Consider the following 20,659-nt stretch of genomic DNA (forward strand, 5'->3'; position numbering starts at 1 on the left):
AGAGCACTGGAATGAGGAGTTTTTGTGGGCAGAATAGACACATCCTCAGTAGTAGAATTGCAGAACAAATGAAACACCACCAACACTTTGAAGGCTTGGTTATTTTGATGTAAATTCTCGGTTTTTGTTGCGAACAAGCGCGATTTTTAATATAGATCTATACTCATTATGGTTAAAAAAAAATCTTTTTCTTTTTCATTTGAAAAATATATTATATCATGACTCAAATATAATTATGAAGACCGACACTAGTTACATTCTTCAACACTCCCTCTTAACTAGGGAGGTATTCATAATTACATATATATAGAGGTACATGGAAGATCTCAAAATGTACTACGAAGATTTCTAGCACACTCAGTGTTGCGGACTACATACCAGAGCAGGGTAATCTATCCGGGTGGGACTAAGATGGACTCAAGCTTTCAACTACTCTAGATACCATCAGGCTTACTTGCCAACCATCAACCCAGGGATCTAGGTGTGTATCCAAGGTCGAGCTCCATAACCAACGCCACCCTCCCTCTTCGAGATCTAGACATCAACACATAAGCTAGTCAAATGTCCTCCCAAGCATCTGCCATTAGATGCTTCATCTCTCCTAATAAACTAAACCAGATATATTTATTTGCCAAAGCATGCTTCCAAAGTATTCAACCTTCTTATGGAGAGATTTTCCTGTACAAACACAACCCCAATCAGTAATAAACTTTTAAATATATATATACAAGTAAACACAAACCTTTGGGGTCCTTAATCATCCTAATGCCACTTATGTCATCATCAAGTTATCCATTTACATCTTATTGGAAGCTTTTCTTCTTCTTTCATTTCTTCAGCAGCACTAAATACATCTTCAGATTTCCTTAAGTCTTTTGTTTGCAACTTTACGAACGTTTATCAATAGTACTTTTGATTGCTTCAAAGTATTCATTGTCATAATATGCCCTCCCTCTCAACTTGGGAGATATACCTTATCTTTTATCCAGGCTCCCTCTCAACCTAGGGAGATCAACCACTTCCTTGTTCTATGACATCGGAGAACCTTTCATGGCTCCAACCCTTCTTACGACATCAAGGTCATCTTGATATATAACTTCCTTCATCATGCTTATACAAATATCTTCATCATCTTGAAGATTATGTGCCTGCAAAACTTTAGCAGCAAATATAATCAAATACAAACATATAGAAACATGAAGTTAACTATACCAAAATCATGATACTATAATGGAAGCATTTGGACTTTTGATATCAAACACTTAATTTTAGTTAGGTTTATAATCAGCAAAAGTTACATACTCATCTTCTCGCTAGGGTTTTGTCACAAACCCTAGACTCCATCATCAAGACTTAAAGCAAGTTAATCAAGATATCAATCTAGTTACATCTAGGGCTAGAATATGATAGACTCTATTATGATGTATTGCAAACGCTAGATTCCATCTTTGAGACACAAAGCCTTAGATATCAGTAATTCAATCAAATAACAATTCAACTATGCATCTAAGGTTTCAACAATTTTCAAAATTTTCATGTTAGACTCTACTAGGGTTTGTTGTGAACCTGTTGTAGCGGCTACAACCACCCTCCAAAATTTTGGCTCGGGTGCAAATTTCGGAGCCTACCTTGGATCCTGTGATCAATCATCCTTGTTCACTTGTTGGTACGCTGATGATCTCAAGCTTCTCCTCCGTGATATTAAGAGTTGTTCATGTTCTCATCTTTATGCAACGTGTCACCTTTGGGCAAAGGGAATGTTGTTTTGCTTCAAGGGAAAGCATGCGCGCATGAGTTGTCATCATCACATAAACATGTTTCACACTCACTTCACGCACTCTTGTCACCATCCCTCTGATCCGGCAACTAGACTAACTGTCCCTGACTACAACTGCGTTGCCCCTTCGCACTGGTTACATGGGCCTGCGTGGAGCACTCTGAGACTCTGTGTCAGCTCTGCGCTGCCTCCTCTGCCTCTTGGAGTTCTAACGTCAGCCTTCTCAATTGATCCTACTGCTCCCCAGTTGAATTCGGACTTTTGCAGAGGGCAACTCTTCCCCTGCGCTGGCACTGCGTTAAGCAATGTGTGGGCCCTCCTGGCCTAGTGTCAACCTCCCTTAGTCTGCGTTGGCTCCTCTAGCGTATCTTTGCCTCTCTCTGTCGTGTATTCGAGGTCTTGGAGAAGATCCTCCAACCCCAACTATCCCTACCCCTCTGCTGCAACTCAGATCACCAGTTCGATTTTCTCAGCAAACCAAGCCCCAGAAAAATCGAACTTCTTTGATCACTTGGTGTATCTCCAGCTGACCCTCAAGCCTCCTCTTATACTTTTCCTAAATCAACGAGAACAATCCATTGCTCTTGGGGAATGTAGAACTTTGGGTATTCCGACAATTTGCTTGGTTGATACAGATTGTGATCCAGATCTCCCTGATCAGCGACTAAGATTAAAACAAACTTGATCCTCGTCACTTAGAAGTTTCTCACCCATATTCTTATTAATACTCATTAATATTTTTATTTTCCTTAATATTTTTATTTTCCTAAGTTTAGACTTAGGAACCCATTAAAAATATTAATTATTTTAATAACTCCTCATCCAGGTGGAATTTCTCCAAACGATTTCTAGGTCTTGGAGATCTCATGTGTTCTAGACCCTCCACAAAATTTCGGAGCTAGAGCACATCCGATGCTACCCCAAAATGAATAGGTACCAACAAGCTTTGGATGCAAATCTAGGGAAAAAACTCAAATATGTTAAAGTTGCTCTGGTCTATTCGAAGGCAGATTTATGTGCATTCTTTCCTATGGCAGATTGAATTTTTGTGGCAGAATTGTGTGATATTCTGAGCAACTTCGGAGGGCATTCTCCTAGGGAAGTTAACCCTCCCCGAGACAACAGATCGGCAGACCGTAAAACCGCAAACCACAGATTTCAGCCAGGAACGCTAGGCAGTCTGAAGCTTCCTGAAGCAGCAAAGTAATCCTGAAGCTCAACGAAATTTTCTGAAGCGGGTTTATGGTCAAATTATATCCCTTGAGACAGTGAGGTATTTCCAAAATTAAGTGAGTGAAATTCCACAACCGAAATCCCTACTGTAGTAACTGATGATATTACTCCTATTTGTTAAATTCCTTTAAACAAATTACTTGTAGTTTCCTACGGCAAATATCGTAATACATACACTGCAACCTTCACTTAATTAAATATTATGCGGAAACAAGAGACTGAGCAAGAAAGAAAATACAACACAAATGACACCGTTATTTTTGGACAAATGTCCCCGGAAAAACCCAATGCGAGAAAACTGGTGCAGCAGCTCTGAGGGTTTTATATTATTAAGCAGTAGTTTTTGAATACAACTCTGGATGCCCTCCCGGCAATCCAGTTACAGAGAAATACAACTGGCAGAGAAGAATTGTGAGATTACCTCACTCTACCCGGCAAATCCCAGTTGTTCCAGCAGCTGAATCAACTGTCCCTGGCTACAACTACACTGCCCCTGCACAGTAACTGTGTGGGCTTGCGTGGAGCTCTCTGAGGCTCTGTGTCAGCTCAACTGGGAAACGTCTTGCCTTCTGGAGCAGTTTCCAGCCCTCCCGGCTCAAAAATATCAGCTCCTCTACAAAACTTTGCGTGGGTGACTAAGTTGCCTCTGCGTGAGCCCTTCTAGCTCAGAGGCAAGCTCTACGTGGGCCCTCTTGGTTCAGCGTCAACCCTTCTAGTGTCTCTCTGTCTCTCTCTGCTGCATATCCTGGGATCTGGAGAAGATACTCCAACCCAACTATCCCTGCCCCTCAACTGCAAGAAATCTACTCGATCAAAACTTCCTCCTGAGAATTTCTCACTTCATAAATTCGATCTCTTGATCTCTCGGTGTGATTTCCAAATGACCCTCAAGCCTCCTTAAATAATCTCCTTGTTGACATTCAATGGCCCAGATTAGATTCTAATCAATGGCTAAGATCATTTCAGCTTGAACCTCGTCTTCTTCTAGAAGTTACACCCACAATTAGATTAATATCCATTAATATTTTTCTTAAGTTTAGACTTAGGGTCCCATTAAAAAATATTAATTATTTTAATAACATTATCTCTGGGTGGAATTTCCCAAAACGTTTTTTGGGTTCTTTGGAATACATGTGCCCAAGCCTCCCTGCAAAATTTGAGGCCTACAGCACATTCGATGCTACCCCAAATCAACACTCCCTCTTAGCGAGGAATGTGCTCTAGCAATATACATTGTTGCATATTGCTCTGACTCTGAAGCATTGTCCTTTGCGTTGCTGATGTCTGACATGTTGTCCACCAACTACTGTGTTATCATTGTAACTATACTGCTGCTGACATTGCCACTGTCGACACTATATCCGTACTATAGCTCCCTCTCAGGTGTTGTATATGTGTTGCTGCTAGCACTACCACTGCCAACTGCTACTGCACTGCAAACTATTGTTGCTACTCCATCAGCAACGAAAAAACATCCAAAATTACGGAACTAATTGTGTCAATATGATACCACGTGAATGCTGAAGCCTGACTACTACTAGTCTCTACACTGACCCTCTGAATATACTGCGTTGCTACTGACCTCTGCTTTGTGCCATCTGCATTGCTGTCAACGCTACTCAGACTTTGGCGCTCCTAACCACTACAACTGTCTCTCCGACACTCCTCGGTACCATCTGACACTAGTCCATCGTGCTACCACAAAACTGGGCTCCCATAGCAAGGTATTGATCCAAGAGGTGGACTCCTCAAGGATCCTGCCCATATGTAGCTCTTTCAAACTACAGCTCCAAATCAGCCCACCTCCCTCCTAGAGGTATCTCGGCTGTCATGGCGAACTCCTCCTCTTCGATCTTCGCGGGCGCAGCCTTCAGATCGTGTTTCTCATCCTTGTCCTTCTTCTTGAGAGGACACTAAGTAGCGTAGTGACCCATCTCACCACACCTGAAACACTTGATCTTTGAGACATCTTTCTTACATCTCTGCTGCTCCTATTGTCCCTTCGATACAAGGGTTGCATTATCCTCCTCCTCCTTGGGCTTCGACCCACTGCTGCTGCTGCTTCCGACAAGTTTGACCTTGACTAAGTCTCTCCTCATTCCTCTTGTTTTAGAGTTTCCCACATCTCATCCCAATTTGACAATGCTACTCTACCCAGGATACTCTAGACAAAGACTTGCCACTCATCTGAGACAGAATTGAGGGCCAATCTAACCAACTCTAAATCCTTAGTTGTATGCCCCGCAACAGACAACTCATCACGAGTTTCCTTCAACTTTGTGAGGAATGGATCCACACGCTCCCCCTTTACATTTGAGCAGATATCAGCTTCTGCTCCAAGTACATCTTTCGCTGCTCGGAAGATCCCTGATATAACGTGGCCAAGGAATCCCACATCTCCTTAGCAGTCCCTCTGCTAGCAACGTGACACACCACGTGATCCTTGACTCCATCCAGGATCATCCTCTTGGCCTTCGCCATCTCTGATCTGTACTTCTTCCACGGATCTGCATCTGCAGCGACAGCCACCACATTGTCGACATATGTCTTGAGGGCATGCTCATCTAGAAGGAATGACATTCTAGCCTTCCAGATGACATAGTTGGATGCTCCGTCCAACTGTCCTGATCCCTCAAGCCACTGGTTGCCATATCTGCCAAAAATAGAAAGTCGAATGACTTCATCTCTCCTTTGTGTTGTTGTTGGGCTAACCTACGCACTCCCTGTTGGAGCCAGTAAAACTATTGCCCCTTGTTGATGCTCAGCTCTAGAGAATTTGAATTCCTTGGCTAGGAATTCTCTGAGGAAGAAATTCCCTCTGTCATGCTTCTTCTCTTTCTTTTGATGATCTTCTGCCCAACAACTTACCTGCAGAAAAATCTACGTCCCACTAGCTCTCCTCACGTTGAGGCTTCAGTGTTGCTCCCTCTGCACCGGCAAAAATTCAAACTGGAGTTCCTTCTCTCCGTCGACTCACTCAGAGAGAGACTGCCTCGAAATCTCAGCCCTCCGGCTAAGAACTACGCAAACCCTCTAGGGTTTCGAACTGCTGCCTCCTGCAGCGTTTTCGAACTCCCTCTTCTGCTCAGCGCTGGATCTACCGACTCTTCTCTTCTTGCTTCACCTGCAGCTCTGATACCATGTGAAAATTCCACAACCGGAATCCCTACTGCAGCAACTGATGATATTACTCCTATTTGTTAAATTCCTTTAAACAAATTACTTGTAGTTTCCTATGGAAAATATCGTAATACATACACTGCAACCTTCACTTAATTAAATATTATGTGGAAACAAGAGACTGAGCAAGAAAGAAAATACAACACAAATGACACCATTATTTTTGGACAAATGTCCCCAGAAAAACCCAATGCGGGAAAACCGATGCAGCAGCTCTGAGGGTTTTATATTATTAAGCAGTAGTTTCTGAATACAACTCTGGATGCCCTCCCGGCAATCCAATTACAGAGAAATACAACTGGCAGAGAAGAATTGTGAGATTACCTCACTCTACCCGGCAAATCCCGGTTGTTCCGGTAGCTGAATCAACTGTCCCTGGCTACAACTACGCTACCCCTGCGCAGTAACTGTGTGGACCTGCATGCAGCTCTCTAAGGCTCTGTGTCAGCTCAAATGGGAAACGTCTTGCCTTCTGGAGTAGTTTCCAACCCTCCCGGCTCAGAAATGTCAGCTCCTCTGCAAAACTCGGACTTCTGCGTGGGTGACTAAGTTGCCTCTACGTGAGCCCTTCTGGCTCAACGTCAAGCTCTACGTGGGCCCTCCTGGTTCAGTGTCAACCCTTCTAGTGTCTCTCTGTCTCTCTTTGTTGCGTATCCTGGGCTCTGGAGAAGATACTCCAACCCAATTATCCCTACCCCTCAACTGCAAGAAATCTACTCGATCAAAATTTCCTCTTGAGAACTTCTCACTTCAAAAATTCGATCTCTTGATCTCTCGGTGTGATTTTCAAATGACCCTCAAGCCTCCTTAAATAATCTCCTCATTGACATTCAATGGCCCAGATTAGCTTGATCCTCGTCTTCTTCTAGAAGTTACACCCAAAATTAGATTAATATCCATTAATATTTTTGATTTCCTAAGTTTAGACTTAGGGTCCCATTAAAAAATATTAATTATTTTAATAAAATTGTCTCCGGGTGGAATTTCCCATAACGCTTTCTGGGTTCTTTGGAATACATGTGCCCAAGCCTCCCTACAAAATTTGAGGCCTAGAGCACATCCAATGCTACCCCAAATCAACAGTGAGCTTCCCGAAGACCAAAATCTACATGAAGATCCTTGTGGCAGAGGAGAAACCTTTCTGAAGTGGACTGAGATACTATTGAATAATCCTGAGGCTGAAATTGTGGAACTAGCCCAAAATCCCTGAGACAATTATAGTCATCCTGAGGTGGGGTTTCAGAAGTGTTTCTGAGCAGATTAAAACAGATCAGAATTCGACCACCCATCACAGGTGCCTCGCTATCGCTCTGAAGTAACTCAGTTCCCAATTTTGAGTATAGTCACTCATGTAGCAAGATTAAGGGCTGCGCCCAAAGGCTGGTTGAACAGCCTTCTTTGGTTGGGATCCATATAATAGTGTAGAGTAGCTCATTTCATTTGGGTGCAGTTGTTTAACAGTCAGGTTCTGTTACTAGAACTGTGTGGCATTGAACTGGAACTATATGGAACTGAATTGGAATTTGTTGAGTTTGAACTATACCGGTTTATTGGAATTGGTGGCTGAAAGCATTATATGGTTATTGTGTTACTAAGGAAACAGTATTGTTTTACTTAAGTGTTATATCGTTTATTGGATGAGTTGTTTGTGTTGTTTGTTGTACAAGAAAAAGAAATTTTATTGAAAACCCTAATGTCCTTAAGAAACCCTAGGGCAAAATTATTCTAAATCACTACATTAACTTGAAGTTATTTGATATTATTTTGGAGCAGACTTGAAGGTTGATTTGAGCAGGGTTGGAAGCATATCTGAAGTGTCATTGACCCATTGACTGTGCATGAGCATTGACAGATTTTGAAGACTGATTTGAAGAGATTTTGAAGGCAGACTTAAGGATAGATTTGAAGGCAGTTTTGCACAATTTTGTTGAAGCTTGTGTTCTAGGGGGTTGTAGCCTCCTTTCTGTTGGAGCAGGAAAACACAAGGGAGTTGATGCTCCCTGTCAGTTGCAGCTTGACAAAATCCCAGGGGGTTGTAGCCTCCTTTGAGTTGGAGCTCATAAATTTTGGAGATTGTTATCTCCTCATGTATATGCAATAAATTTTATCAATTTATTCTCATTATTGAGTTTTCCATGTAAATTTGATACACTCTTGTTAATGATCTCTTGCATGCTAGTTTATTGACTTGAAAAGTTTTTAAAGGAGCTAAATATTGATTCACCCCGCTATCAGTATTGCTGATATTTCCAACAGTTTTTTGCATATTTTATGGTTTTATCTAGTTGAAATGTTTCACAAAGCTAGGAAATTACTTGTTGTAGCTTACAAGATTTGCAGTAGAATAAGAGGTTTCAGCATTCCAAGTGAGTCATATTTTCAATAAATCTCATTATTTACTGCACTGCTCTCAATTTTAGCATTGTCAATCATTTGGAGTAAATTTCATGCAATTTTCAGCCACACTGATATTATAGTTTAAAATCTGGAAACTTTTGGGCTATTTTGCACAAGAGGATTTGACCCATAATTTTGAAAAAAAAAAAACAATTTCCAGCTCGCTGGAACTTGACTTTTTCAGCAGTTTTAGGTTGAGGAAAGGCCTCAGGAGTCAGAAGCCTCAAAAATTTGTCCTCATACCTCTCCACCCCTAGACATAAAATCTAGAAGTGCTTAGGCACTTGTAAGGTGGTTGTTGTGGCTTAACAGGTTGTTGTAGCTGTGTTTTTATGCAGACTTTACAGTCTGATTTACAGGGCAACAAGCTATTTTGACCTACAACTCTCTAACCGATGGCTTGAACTAAAAATTAATTACATATTTGGTTAGAATCATTTTTGCAGACCAAAATCGACTGATTACACACTATATCTTCTTTGTTTTGTTCCTGCTAAATCCCCTGTATGGTCTTTTGCTGTACAATGACATCATTAACAGCTAGACAATTCCAGGAAGGTTAGCACCTCATTAAGGCACTAATCTTATTTTGGATTGTTTTGGGTAATATTTGGGACTCCTCCCTTGACTATTTAGAATGTTGTTGGGTCTAAATACAAAGTTTTTGGGCCAAGGTGACAACGGGCCCCTGCCCTGTGTGTACCCATCCAGCGAGTTAGCAACCCTGCTAATCGGATCGATAACATGTCATCATGAAAATACTATCATGTAATGAAAATCAAAAATATACGTCTCATGCAATATGAGAGTTAACAGCAAGTAATCTAAATTAAAATGACTCATGGAAAATTAGAAGTCAAAAAGAATGTGGTAGTGCTAATGACATATGTGCTAAAGGAAAGCGACCCCTATACATATGCAAATGCATGTAGTTGACCTACATAAATTCTATGGCTAATCACTATAATTCCTTGATGAAGAATAACAAATGGGACTTAGTTCCTTAACCACAAGGAAAGAATGCGGTGAAGTGATGATGGGTCTACAACACTAAATTCACATCTGAAGGCTTTGTTGAAAAACACAAGGCTCATTTGGTAGCAAATGGTTTTTCTCAACAAGAAGATATTGATTACACTGCAACCTTTGCCCCTACCAAAGAGATGAATTATTTCGACAAATTCTTGTGCTAACTACTCATTCTGGATGGGAGGTACATCAAACAAATGTCAAAAGTGTGTTATTGCATGGTGATCTAACTTAAAAGATTTATATAGAGAGACACATAGGCTTTGAAAAAAACAGCAGTCTTGTTTGTCAACTGAAAAAATCATTTGATGGGTTCAAACAAGCCCCCAAGGCGTGGCAAGAGAAGATCAACCAATTCTTTCTCAACGTCAGTTTCAAGTGTTGTGAGTCAAATTACATTATCTATGTTTTACATGCAAATGATGAAATTTTGATTGTTCCATTGTATGTTGATCATTTAGTCATCACTACAACTAATGTTGATTTAATTTTGCGCTTGAAGAAGTAATTAAATAACACCTTTGAATGGCTAACCTTGGTCTATTGCATTTCTTTTTAGAAATCAAAATTTTACAAATGGATGATGGTATCTTTCTTTCTGAACCTAAATGTGTTCTAAGTCTGTTACAACGGTTCAAAATGGAACAATGTAAACTATGTGCTACACCTTACCAATCGAGAGTAAAGTTGACTAAAGAATGTGATTCTCTAAAAGTTGATGCTACTCTTTACAAACAACTTGTTGGTAGCCTTATCTATATAACTCACAATCAACCTAATATTTTCTTTGTTGCTAGTGTGGTTTCTCATTTCATGCAGAATCAAGAAAAGACACATGAAGGCAGCGAAGAGAATTATTCCTTATATCAAGGGCACTTCTCAGCAGGGTATAAAGTATTGTGAAAATATGAACCAGTTGGTTGACGACACTAAGTAGTCGACTCATTGGGTTGGAGATGGAGATGAACAGAAGTCTACATCTAGCTATGTGTTTCTTCTTGGCCCTAGACCCATAGTTTAGTCTTTTAAGAAGTAGAAGATGGTTGCTTTTTTAACACAGAAATACAATATCATGGTGCAATTAATGCAAGCATAGAAGCAGTGTGGATTTGAAATCTCATGCTAAACTTGAATTGCCAGTCAACGAATTGACTCCAATGTCTTGTGACAATCAAAATGTAATTAGAGTTAAATAAAACCCTATTGTTCACAATAAGATGAAGTGTGTGGAGCTTCACGCTCATTATATAAGGTGGTTGGTACAAGATAATATTACGAATCTTATTTATTGCTAGATAGATGAACATATCATTGATATATTTATGAAGCCACTTATAAAAGCTAAGTTTTTGAAATTTTGGGCTATGCTTGAGCTCCAAGTAGCTACAATTATGGGGATGTACAAATGTAAGTTCACTTACTGAATCTCTAGAGCATTACAATAATTTGGGGGTGGGGGCGATGTGTATGTATTATATTCTTTGCATGATTAGACATGTTTGGACCCCAAGTCCTAATGGTAGGGCTTGCCCCCCCCATAATTGTCACTGCCCCCTTGGCGGAAGCTTTTGGGGCAACACTCCCAAAGCAAATTTTTTGGAAGTTTTTCCTTGTAAAACACTTTAACTTCATAGTCAATCTGGATCGTTCATCATTAGGTCGCAAATCTAACTATAGAAGTTATGTTAGGGTTTTATGTTAAAATTGTAGCTCGAACAGGTGTCTCTACATAGTCTTTGTGTCCAGGCAGGCAAAAGATACCTTAATAATTACTTTTTTCAACAAAAACAAATTCTAAGTTTAAACTTAGGAAAAGCATTATAACTAATTTAATTAGTTATTATTGACTTTGTGAATCAGAATTCTAAAAGTTTATAACTTTGGAAATTAATATTTCTTTTTTTGACCGAATCAAAAAATAGTGATAAGATAAAATTTTGGCCTTTGATCTTTGTTGGAATTCCTAAGTCTATCCATTACAAATTCTTCCTGTACTATCTGATTTATTTCTTCCTACTTGTTCAGCTACTGAACAAGTTATTTACCATGTAAATACTGAAAATAAATACAAGTACAACATCAACACATACAGATCATAAACTGAAAGAAACAAGCACACAAGTGACACTGTTGTTTTGTACTAATGTCCCCAGAAAAACCCAATGCGGGAAAATTGGTGGAGCTATTCAGAGGGTTTTATTATTGTGCAGTTTCAAAATACAACCAGGGTGCCAAAAATGGCTCACCCAACAGAGAATACCCTCGGCAGTAGTACCTCTCAGTCGGAGATAGATATTCCGGCTAAATCACCGGATGAACGATCCCACAGCAACAATATAGCTTCTGCTACTCTATGTCACCCTGATAGGGACTGCGTCACCCTATCCAGCGCTCCAGCTCTAATCTGCCCCACGAAATCTCCTAGCGCTGCCTCTAGGATCTGCATCAGCCTCTCAGGCCCAGCGTCAGCCTCTCAGGGTTCTACATCAGCCTTTGCAGCTCACACGTTGGCCCTCCTCAGGCTCTGCGCAGCTCCTGGCCCTCTGTGTCGCCTCTGGCTGCCTCTGCATGGCCTCTAGCTGGCTTTGTGTCAACCCTCTCTCGGCTTTTGCATTGATGATTCCAGAACTAACTCCGCCTCTCTGCTATGTATTCACTTCCCCTCAACTACAACTCAGATCATTTCACTCAATTTCCTCAACAAACCCTACCCTAGAAAATCGAGTTCTTGATCTCTCTTGGTGTGTTCTCCAACTGACCCTCAAGCCTCCTCTTATACTTTTCTCATTGGTCCATCAACGGCTGAGATTAAATCTCTAATCAATGGCTAAGATTAGATTTGGCTTGATCCATGACTTTTGGACCATTCTAACTCAGTTTTATATTAATTCACATTAATATTTTATTTTTCCTAAGTTTAGACTTAGGAACTCCATTAAAAATATTAATTATTTTAATATCTCCCAAACTGGTTAGATTCTGCCCAAACCATTTCTGGGTCTTGGAGATCTCATGTGCTATAGCCTCTCCACCAATTTTCGTGGCTAGAGCACATCCGATGCTACCCCAAATCAACACTCCCTCTTAGCGAGCACTGTGCTCTAGTAATACTCCTCACTAAGTATCACCCTGATCATCCAGCATCGGTCCCTGTGCTGATGCTAGGCCTCCTTGCCCAACATCCTCTGCACTGCTACATCATGTACTGCTACCCATGGCCCTGCCACTGCCACTGTTGCATCTGTACGGCAACTCCCTCTGCATCTGTGCTGTTGTTGCAACAACTCGATGCATCTCGCATTGCTGCCTCGCGCTGTCTTAGGACTCCTGCACTGTAGCACTCTTTGTCGCTCCATCCGCATTCGTCTCTACTGACATCCGCCAATCCTGCTACTCCTCTTCGGGGCTCTCATAGCCAGGTATAATCCAAGAGGTTGGGCACCTCAAGGATCCTGCCCCTCATCTCCTATAGTTCGTCTAACTACAGCTCGATGTCTCCCCACCTCTTCTCTTGAGGTGCACGAGCACTCATGGCACAATTGTCATCAGTCTCCACTTCCTTCCCCGCCTTAGCCGGCGCAGCCTTGGTCTCAGAAGCCTCTCCCTTGCTCTTCTTCCTAAGACATTAGCTCGCATAGTGACCCTGTTCCCCACAACGGAAGCACTTGACCTTGGAGAGGTCCTTCTTCTTTCTTTTCTCCTGCTTTCCCGCAGATGCGAGAGCCGCATTTTCTTCTTCCTCCTTCTTGATTTTGACCCCTTTTCCGCTACTCCCCGCCTTGGACACCCATCTGATCTCTTCTTGACGAAGAGCCGCCCACAGTTCCTCCCAATTTGGAAGCCTCATCCCACCCAGTATGGTCTAGACCAATACCTCCCAATCCTCTGAGACTGCGTTTAATGCTGTCCTCACCATCAGTTCCTGATCCAGTGTGGCCCCTATGGAAGTTAGTTGATAACGGATCTCCTTCAATCCACCAAGGAAGACATCTATCTACTCTCCCTTCTGCATCTGATATGACCGCAGTTGATTTTCAAGTAACATCCTCCTCTGCACGGAAGTATGCTGGTACAATTTCTTCGGGGCTTCCCACATCTCATTTGTCGTTTCCTTCTCGGCAATATGTTGCACCATATGATCCTTGACACCATCAAGGATGATGCACTTTGCCTTGGCCATTGCCTCCTCGTACTTGTCATTTTCAGTTGGGTCAACCGGGATCACTATCATTTTCAAGACAAAGTGTTTGATGCGATACCTGTCTAGAATGGACAAGATCCTGGCTTTCTAGACTACGAAGTTGAAGCTCCGTCTAGTCTATCCTGATCTCTTAGCCCATTCGCTGTCATTTCGTTGCTCCTCTTTCGAATCTTTCAAGTCTCTCTACTTCCCGTTTGGAAGTTCTCGGTTTGACTCCCTCTGAGCCTCGGTTTCCCTTCTAGAAATCCCTCTGCCAATCCTCGGCAGCAACTCACTCCTCCTTGGTCTTGCCCTGTTAGGTACTATTCTGACCACAGTACCCCACTAGCTTCGCTCCGCAACTTACCCACAGCCTCCTATGCCCCAGCAGTCTGAAGGTTAGAGCCTCTAGGCTCTGCGCAATCCCGGCACCGGCACAATCTACACCTCTTGGCCACAACATCGATCCTTCCTAGCTGAGAAAGATGACCGGGCACTATGTAGGTCAGGTCTGCTCCTCTCTGCCTCAGCGTTGATCCTCCTTCCAGCTCGAACTAATGACGCAAGCTCTCTGTGTCACCCCTTTCTTGCTGCTTTCTGCTAAGAACAGCTTCTGTCACTCAGGACATTTGTTTCCGCTGCTGCTGCTCTGCTCGGTTGATGCCTTCAGTTATCTTGTGATCTACAACCACACTCTGATACCATGTTGGAATTTCTAAGTCTACCTGTTAGAAATTCTTCCTATACTATCTGATTTATTTCTTCCTATTTGTTCAGTTACTTAACAAGTTATTTACCATGTAAATACTAAAAATAAATACAAGTACAGTATCAACACATACAGATCATAAACTGAAATAAACAAGCACACAAGTGACACCGTTGTTTTTGGACTAATGTCCCCAAAAAAACCCAATGCGGGAAAACCGGTGCAGCTATTCAGAGGGTTTTATTATTATGCAATTTCAGAATACAACCAAGGTGCCAGAAATGGCTCACCCAACAAAGAATGCCCTCGACAATAGTACCTCTCAATCGGAGACAGATATTCCCTCTAAATCACTGGATGAACGATCCCACAGCAACAATACAGCTTCTGCTGCTCTGTGTCACCCTGATAGGGACTGCGTCACCCTATCCAGCTCTCCAGCTCCAATCTGCCCCACGAAATCTCCCAGCGCTGCCTCTAGGGTCTGCATCAGCCTCTCTAGCCCAGCGCCAGCCTCTCGGGGTTCTACGTCAACCTCTGGAGCCTCTGCGTCTCACACGCTGGCCCTCCTCAAGCTCTGCGCAACTCCTGGCTACCTCTGCGTGGCCTCTGGCTGCCTTTGCATGGCCTCTAGCTGGCTCTGCGTCAACCCTCTCCCGGCTTCTGTGCTGATGATTCCAGTACTAACTTTGCCTCTCTGTTATGTATTCACTACCCCTTCGCTGCAACTCAGATCACTTCACTCAATTTCCTCAGCAAACCCTGCCCTAGAAAATCGAGTTCTTGATCTCTCTTGGTGTGTTCTCCAACTGACCCTCAAGCCTCCTCTTATACTTTTCTTGTTGGTCCATCAACGGCTGAGATTAAATCTCTAATCAACGGCTAAGATTAGATTTGGCTTGATCCATGACTTTTGGACCATTCTAACTCAGTTTTATATTAATTCACAGTAATATTTTATTTTTCCTAAGTTTAGACTTAGGAACTCCATTAAAAATATTAATTATTTTGATATCTCCCAAACTGGTTAGATTCTGCCCAAACCATTTCTAGGTCTTGGAGATCTCATGCGCTATAGCCTCTCCGCCAATTTTCGTGGCTAGAGCACATCCGATGCTATCCCAAATCAACAATCTTTTCCTTGAAGATCTCAAGGAGGAAATGGGATTATGAGAGAAATTATAAATTGTTGGAATGAGTGGGTGAAGGACATTATTTGAATATCACATCGAGTGAGAGAGAAGAGGGCTGATTTGGGTGAGAAGAAGGAAGGTTGAACAATTGAGGAGAAGGGACCAAGTTCGCAAAGAGAGAGTGGTCATGATCAAGCTATTGTCTGTTGAAGAGAGGAGTCGTGCCCAAGCCGAGTTCGCAAGAGAGAGAGGTCGAGTCTTTAGGGCCAAGTTCTCTACTAGAGGAGAGTTCGTGTACTAGAGGAGAGGTCGTGTCTTGGGCCAAGTTCGCTAAAGAGAAAGGAGTCGTACATTGCAGAGAGAGAAGCCATTTGTTCGACCATACTATGCAGAGGAGGATCATCTTCTAAGGCTATTCTTGGCTGTAAATTCTCTAGAACTGTTGTTGTAAGATTTTCCCGATTTATTCTCTAAAGCCTAATAAAATCTCTCTTTGCTAGTTTTTCCCCACAGTACGGTTTCCCAAGGTAAAAGTTGTTGTAAAAGTTCATGAGCTTAGATTTCTTATTTTTGTTGTGCGTAATTTGTTAGAAGCTCAGCTATGTTAATTTGTTTGTAGATTTCAGATCTAAATTTTTTCTAGGTTTTCAGTCAAAAAAAATTGGATATAAAAATTTACTGGCACATTAACCATTTGGTTGGGCTTAGAAAATCTAACATTTTTGCTCTAGAAGGCAACCCTCCTTTAAGAGGGAATTATATAGCAGCTACGAAATCATTGAGAGATATAGAAAAATCAGTCTAGATTTCTCAGTTTTGGGTTTCCGGGGTAATATCTTTGTGCAAATTGTGTGCATGTGCTATTGAATCTTTTGTTTTATATTGAGAATCTGTTTGCAGGAATTATCTGTGCAAGGTTAAAACCTACTAGTCGATCGAGTCAACCACAACAATGCAATAGTTCATAAGCCAAGGCAAAATTCAAGGATTTCATTACATGACTTGGTCAATCAAAGTGGGCAATGCCCTCCTTACATCAAGGGAGTTAGTTACACCTTGATGCTATATCTAGATGGCCTCACGAAGCGATCTATAAAGAAGTTTTTGGAAAGTTATTTGGTTTCTTATGTTTCCTTTGTATGATGAGCTATGCTCACTTGTGCTTAAGTGTCAGGACTCGGAACAGTGTCTTCAAGCACCACCTCTTCTTGGAATGTTCAGCTCCTTGATCTATCCACCTCTTCTTGGAATGTTTAGCTCCTTGATCTATCTAATCCCCTAATTCTCCAACAATAAGTATGAGAAGAGGATTGCAAGCCCAAGGGGTTGACTCAATCAATTGTCACCAACGTTACTAGGTATTCAGCTAGTGTCATATCGAAAATCGCTTGATTCAAATCCCCTTGGGTAAGATGCACTAGTTTACGCCAATGAGTTCCCTAAGCAGGCCATCCACAAATGTGAGGAAGCATCCCTTGGGTTTCCCCACGAGTTTTTCCTTCAAAAATATGGCAGGAGGATTGTCGACACTACACGTGTTGCACACCCATTTGCATTATATATAGAGTACAAAGTTGTGGGGAGAGTGATCAGAGTTGACCAAGTCTCCAATAAAATACAATAAGGTGGGTAAGCTATCAATTTAGACCTAAGTCACACTAAAGAGATAAGAAAAAAGTACAAAGTGTATTAAATACTAATGAAGAAAATAGGAAAGTACAAATATAATACATGTTCACATAAGTTCCTTAGGCTAGGTCTATCAATTAGGTATAGTTTGAGTGATTGTGAGGAAAAATTGTTACCCTCCCCACTTAAGTTCAAATCCCACTTTGTGACATGTTGCTCTTAGTGAGCCAATTCTTGATGGGCTATATATAATATATTCATGAGTTGTTGACTCAGGTTTGTGCATTAAACAATATAGGATTTACCCTACATACCATCCTCAAAATGAGGAGAAGTGCTATGGAGATTTTCCTCGAGATATGCTACCTAGAAAAAGAAAAAATTTCCTTGGACTAGGCATCATCAATGGCTCATCACAAACATACCCATGAAATATAGATTAAAACAATCGGGGACCCACTAAATGTGATATCATTTTCTAAAACACCATAAAAGCGATTCAATTTGAAGATTAAAGGCCGGGGGTTTCCATAGCCCATCACGAATTTAAAACCACTAGGCATATCTTTTATGCATGTATGTCACAACAGACCATAATGCACCTTGATGGATTATCTAACATGGGAACCAGGAGACCAAAATACCTCATTATTAACTATTTTATTTTCAAAGTGACTAAATTGTTTTGTGGACCGTGTGCACGTGTTTCGTTTCGTTGCTTCCACCAGTTAAACATTGTAGCATGCAGTTAAGCACAAGCACCACTTTCTTTTGACCTACATCACTGGGAAAATAAATAGATAAAATAAACAAGTTGAACTTATCACAAACTTGGACAACATGCAGCAAAGCCACTTCACATCTTATCTCTTCGTGTGCAGAGTAGCCCCAATTTACATTACAACTATCAAATACGCTGTTCATAAATTCTATCAACATGATTCAAAGCAATGTTACATAGCAATTAAGCTTACTGAGACTCATTTTCCAATTAAAAATATCGCTGACACTAAATATATGGCATTCAACAGCACGGAGTTATGTCTGAGACATCGACCACACCGGTTCAAATTCAAAATGAAAAGGCAGCATTTTCCACTCAAATAAAATTATTTCAATTTGAAGTCGAAGACCATTTTTGTCAGCGAATTTCAAGATAGACACCGTACCTGTACCAGCGAAGGTCTGCTCAAACCAGCTGCGAGTAAAGCATTTTCAAGTTCTTCCGATACGCCAAGGGTTTTCCAGGTGACTCCTTCTTCAACGAAAAAGTTGTCCTGACCCGTAAAGCTTTTAACGGATTTATTTGCATTCGCAACCTTATCAGCATATTTTTTAACAGTCATACTTCTTCTCGGGACGCTTGCTGACACTTTAACTGCAGAGTGATTCTTTCTGGGCCTTTCTGTATAGCAAAATGTAGGCTGAAGGAATTTGCAGGAACTTAATATGCTTGGTGAAATCAAGCATAAGAAAGGGCTTCTGCTACTTTGAATAGCTGAGTAATACATCGCCACTGTGCAACTAATTCTACTTTGAATTGCTGAGGAATACATGGCCACTGTGCAAGTAATTTTGATTCACAAAAGCAGATTTCTAATCGCAGATGTATGTATATATCACGAGTGGACATTTGAAGTGTGAGAGAAACCGATTTCAAAATATTAATACATATATATTATAGGTAATATCTTTTATATCGGCGGGTCAAACATCGTGTACTCAGTATGAACTGTGTAGGAGTGTAATTGTCTTTTATAATGTTTTATAATATAATTGAAAAGGAAATTATTAATTGATTTGTTTTAACTTTAAAATAGCTAGTATTTAAATTAAACTAAAAAATAATAAATAATAAACATTTGTTGAATGTAAAATTAAGAAATACGATTAATTAATATTGTTTATTTTTAAATTCAGGGTTTTGTGATCCATAATAAATTAAGAAAAAAAATTAGTAAATGAAATGATATTTTAAGGTCTATGAGGGTAAAAAATAGTCTATGAGACCATTTTTGCAATTCAATCCTTTTTCGATTCAAATTGATGATGAGCTGGCCCAACCTTCCAACAATCCGTTCCCTAAAAAGACAATGCCAAGAACTAGCATGTTCTCATAACTTTCTCTGATGTCTTTGAATGCATCACATTCCAAAATGAAATCTTTTTCTGATTCTACAGCCCCAACATGTTCTCATAACTTTCTCTGATGTCTTTGAATGCATCACATTCCAAAATGAAATCTTTTTCTGATTCCACAGCCCAGATGTGCAAAATGTACACACTCGTTCTTCCCAAGCTTCTTTAGGCCTTTTCCACCATCTCGTTTCACACCGAAGTTGATGTGAGTTGGTCCTTAATTGAGCAATAAGAACATTTGCCTTCCACCAAATGCTAGCTCCAATGAACTCTTTTTGTTGTAGATCACACGTAAGGTTGAATTCATTACTGTAATATTTCTTCTTTCTACCCAACTCTTTTCCCCATACCTTTTTAGGAAACTTCACCATAAATCATATAAGATAAATTTTTGGCCCACTAGTTATGAACCAAGAAGTGTGGTTCATCATCAAGAACAGATTAAGACACAAACCATGGCAATGGCTTAAATAGAGAAAAATGTAGAGAACATAATTTTCTTAATATTGTTTCTATTAACATATATACACTTTAATATATATGTTTATTATATAGTGTGTTTTACTTTATATATATATATATATATATATATATATATATATATATATATATATATATATATATATATAATTTTTATAATTAAATTTATTAGAATATGTTTTTAATGTAATAATAAGTCACTTTAAATTGAAAATATGGAGAAAAAATTGTAAGTCATTAAAAAAATAAGAAAGTTAAATAAAATGGAAATAATAGAAAAATAAAATAAAAATGAAAAATTAGTAACTAACATAAATGGAAGTTACTAAACAACCTATAATAAGACCCTTACAAATAAGTAAATTTAAATAACAATAATAATAAATAACAAAAATTGAATTCATAATGTTAAACTATGGATAAGCAACATAAATATTTTATCAAAGGCAAACTAATATGAGTCAAAGGCAAAAATTGAATACCTAATATCATGTGACAAATATAATAACATATGTGGAAAATTTTATTATTGGTTAAGTGGGTTGATATGAATTTTTTGGGACTTGGTTGTTATGGTTAAACTAATCTAGATCTATTTTAATTCTAGATCTACTAAGAGTTTAGAGGGATCAAATCTCTTTTCATTTTAAAAGAGTCTTGCACCTCAAGAGAATTGATCCCTCGGGGTCCTTGGTAGATAAGGAGTTAAGATGGGTTTAGGTTGATTATAGGTATCAATTCGCATCAAAATATTTACTATTAAGCTTACAATA

At 40.1% G+C, this 20,659-nt stretch overlaps 1 protein-coding gene across 1 annotated transcript in view; it reads right to left on the reverse strand.

The window, feature by feature from the left end:
• Positions 1 to 18,965, reverse strand: part of LOC149244723 (DEAD-box ATP-dependent RNA helicase 22-like) — a 283,017-nt gene extending 264,052 nt beyond the window's left edge. Inside the window, 1 exon segment of the mRNA XM_089374971.1 lies at positions 18,437 to 18,965. Within this exon segment, the coding sequence (XP_089231097.1) occupies positions 18,437 to 18,823 (387 nt within the window). The 5' untranslated portion in view covers positions 18,824 to 18,965.
• Positions 18,966 to 20,659: the final 1,694 nt, after the last annotated feature.

This window comes from Pinus tabuliformis, chromosome 8, assembly GCF_031772625.1.
Source record: "Pinus tabuliformis cultivar Carrire ecotype Pingquan chromosome 8, CPIR1, whole genome shotgun sequence".
NCBI classification, from domain to species: Eukaryota; Viridiplantae; Streptophyta; class Pinopsida; order Pinales; family Pinaceae; genus Pinus; species Pinus tabuliformis.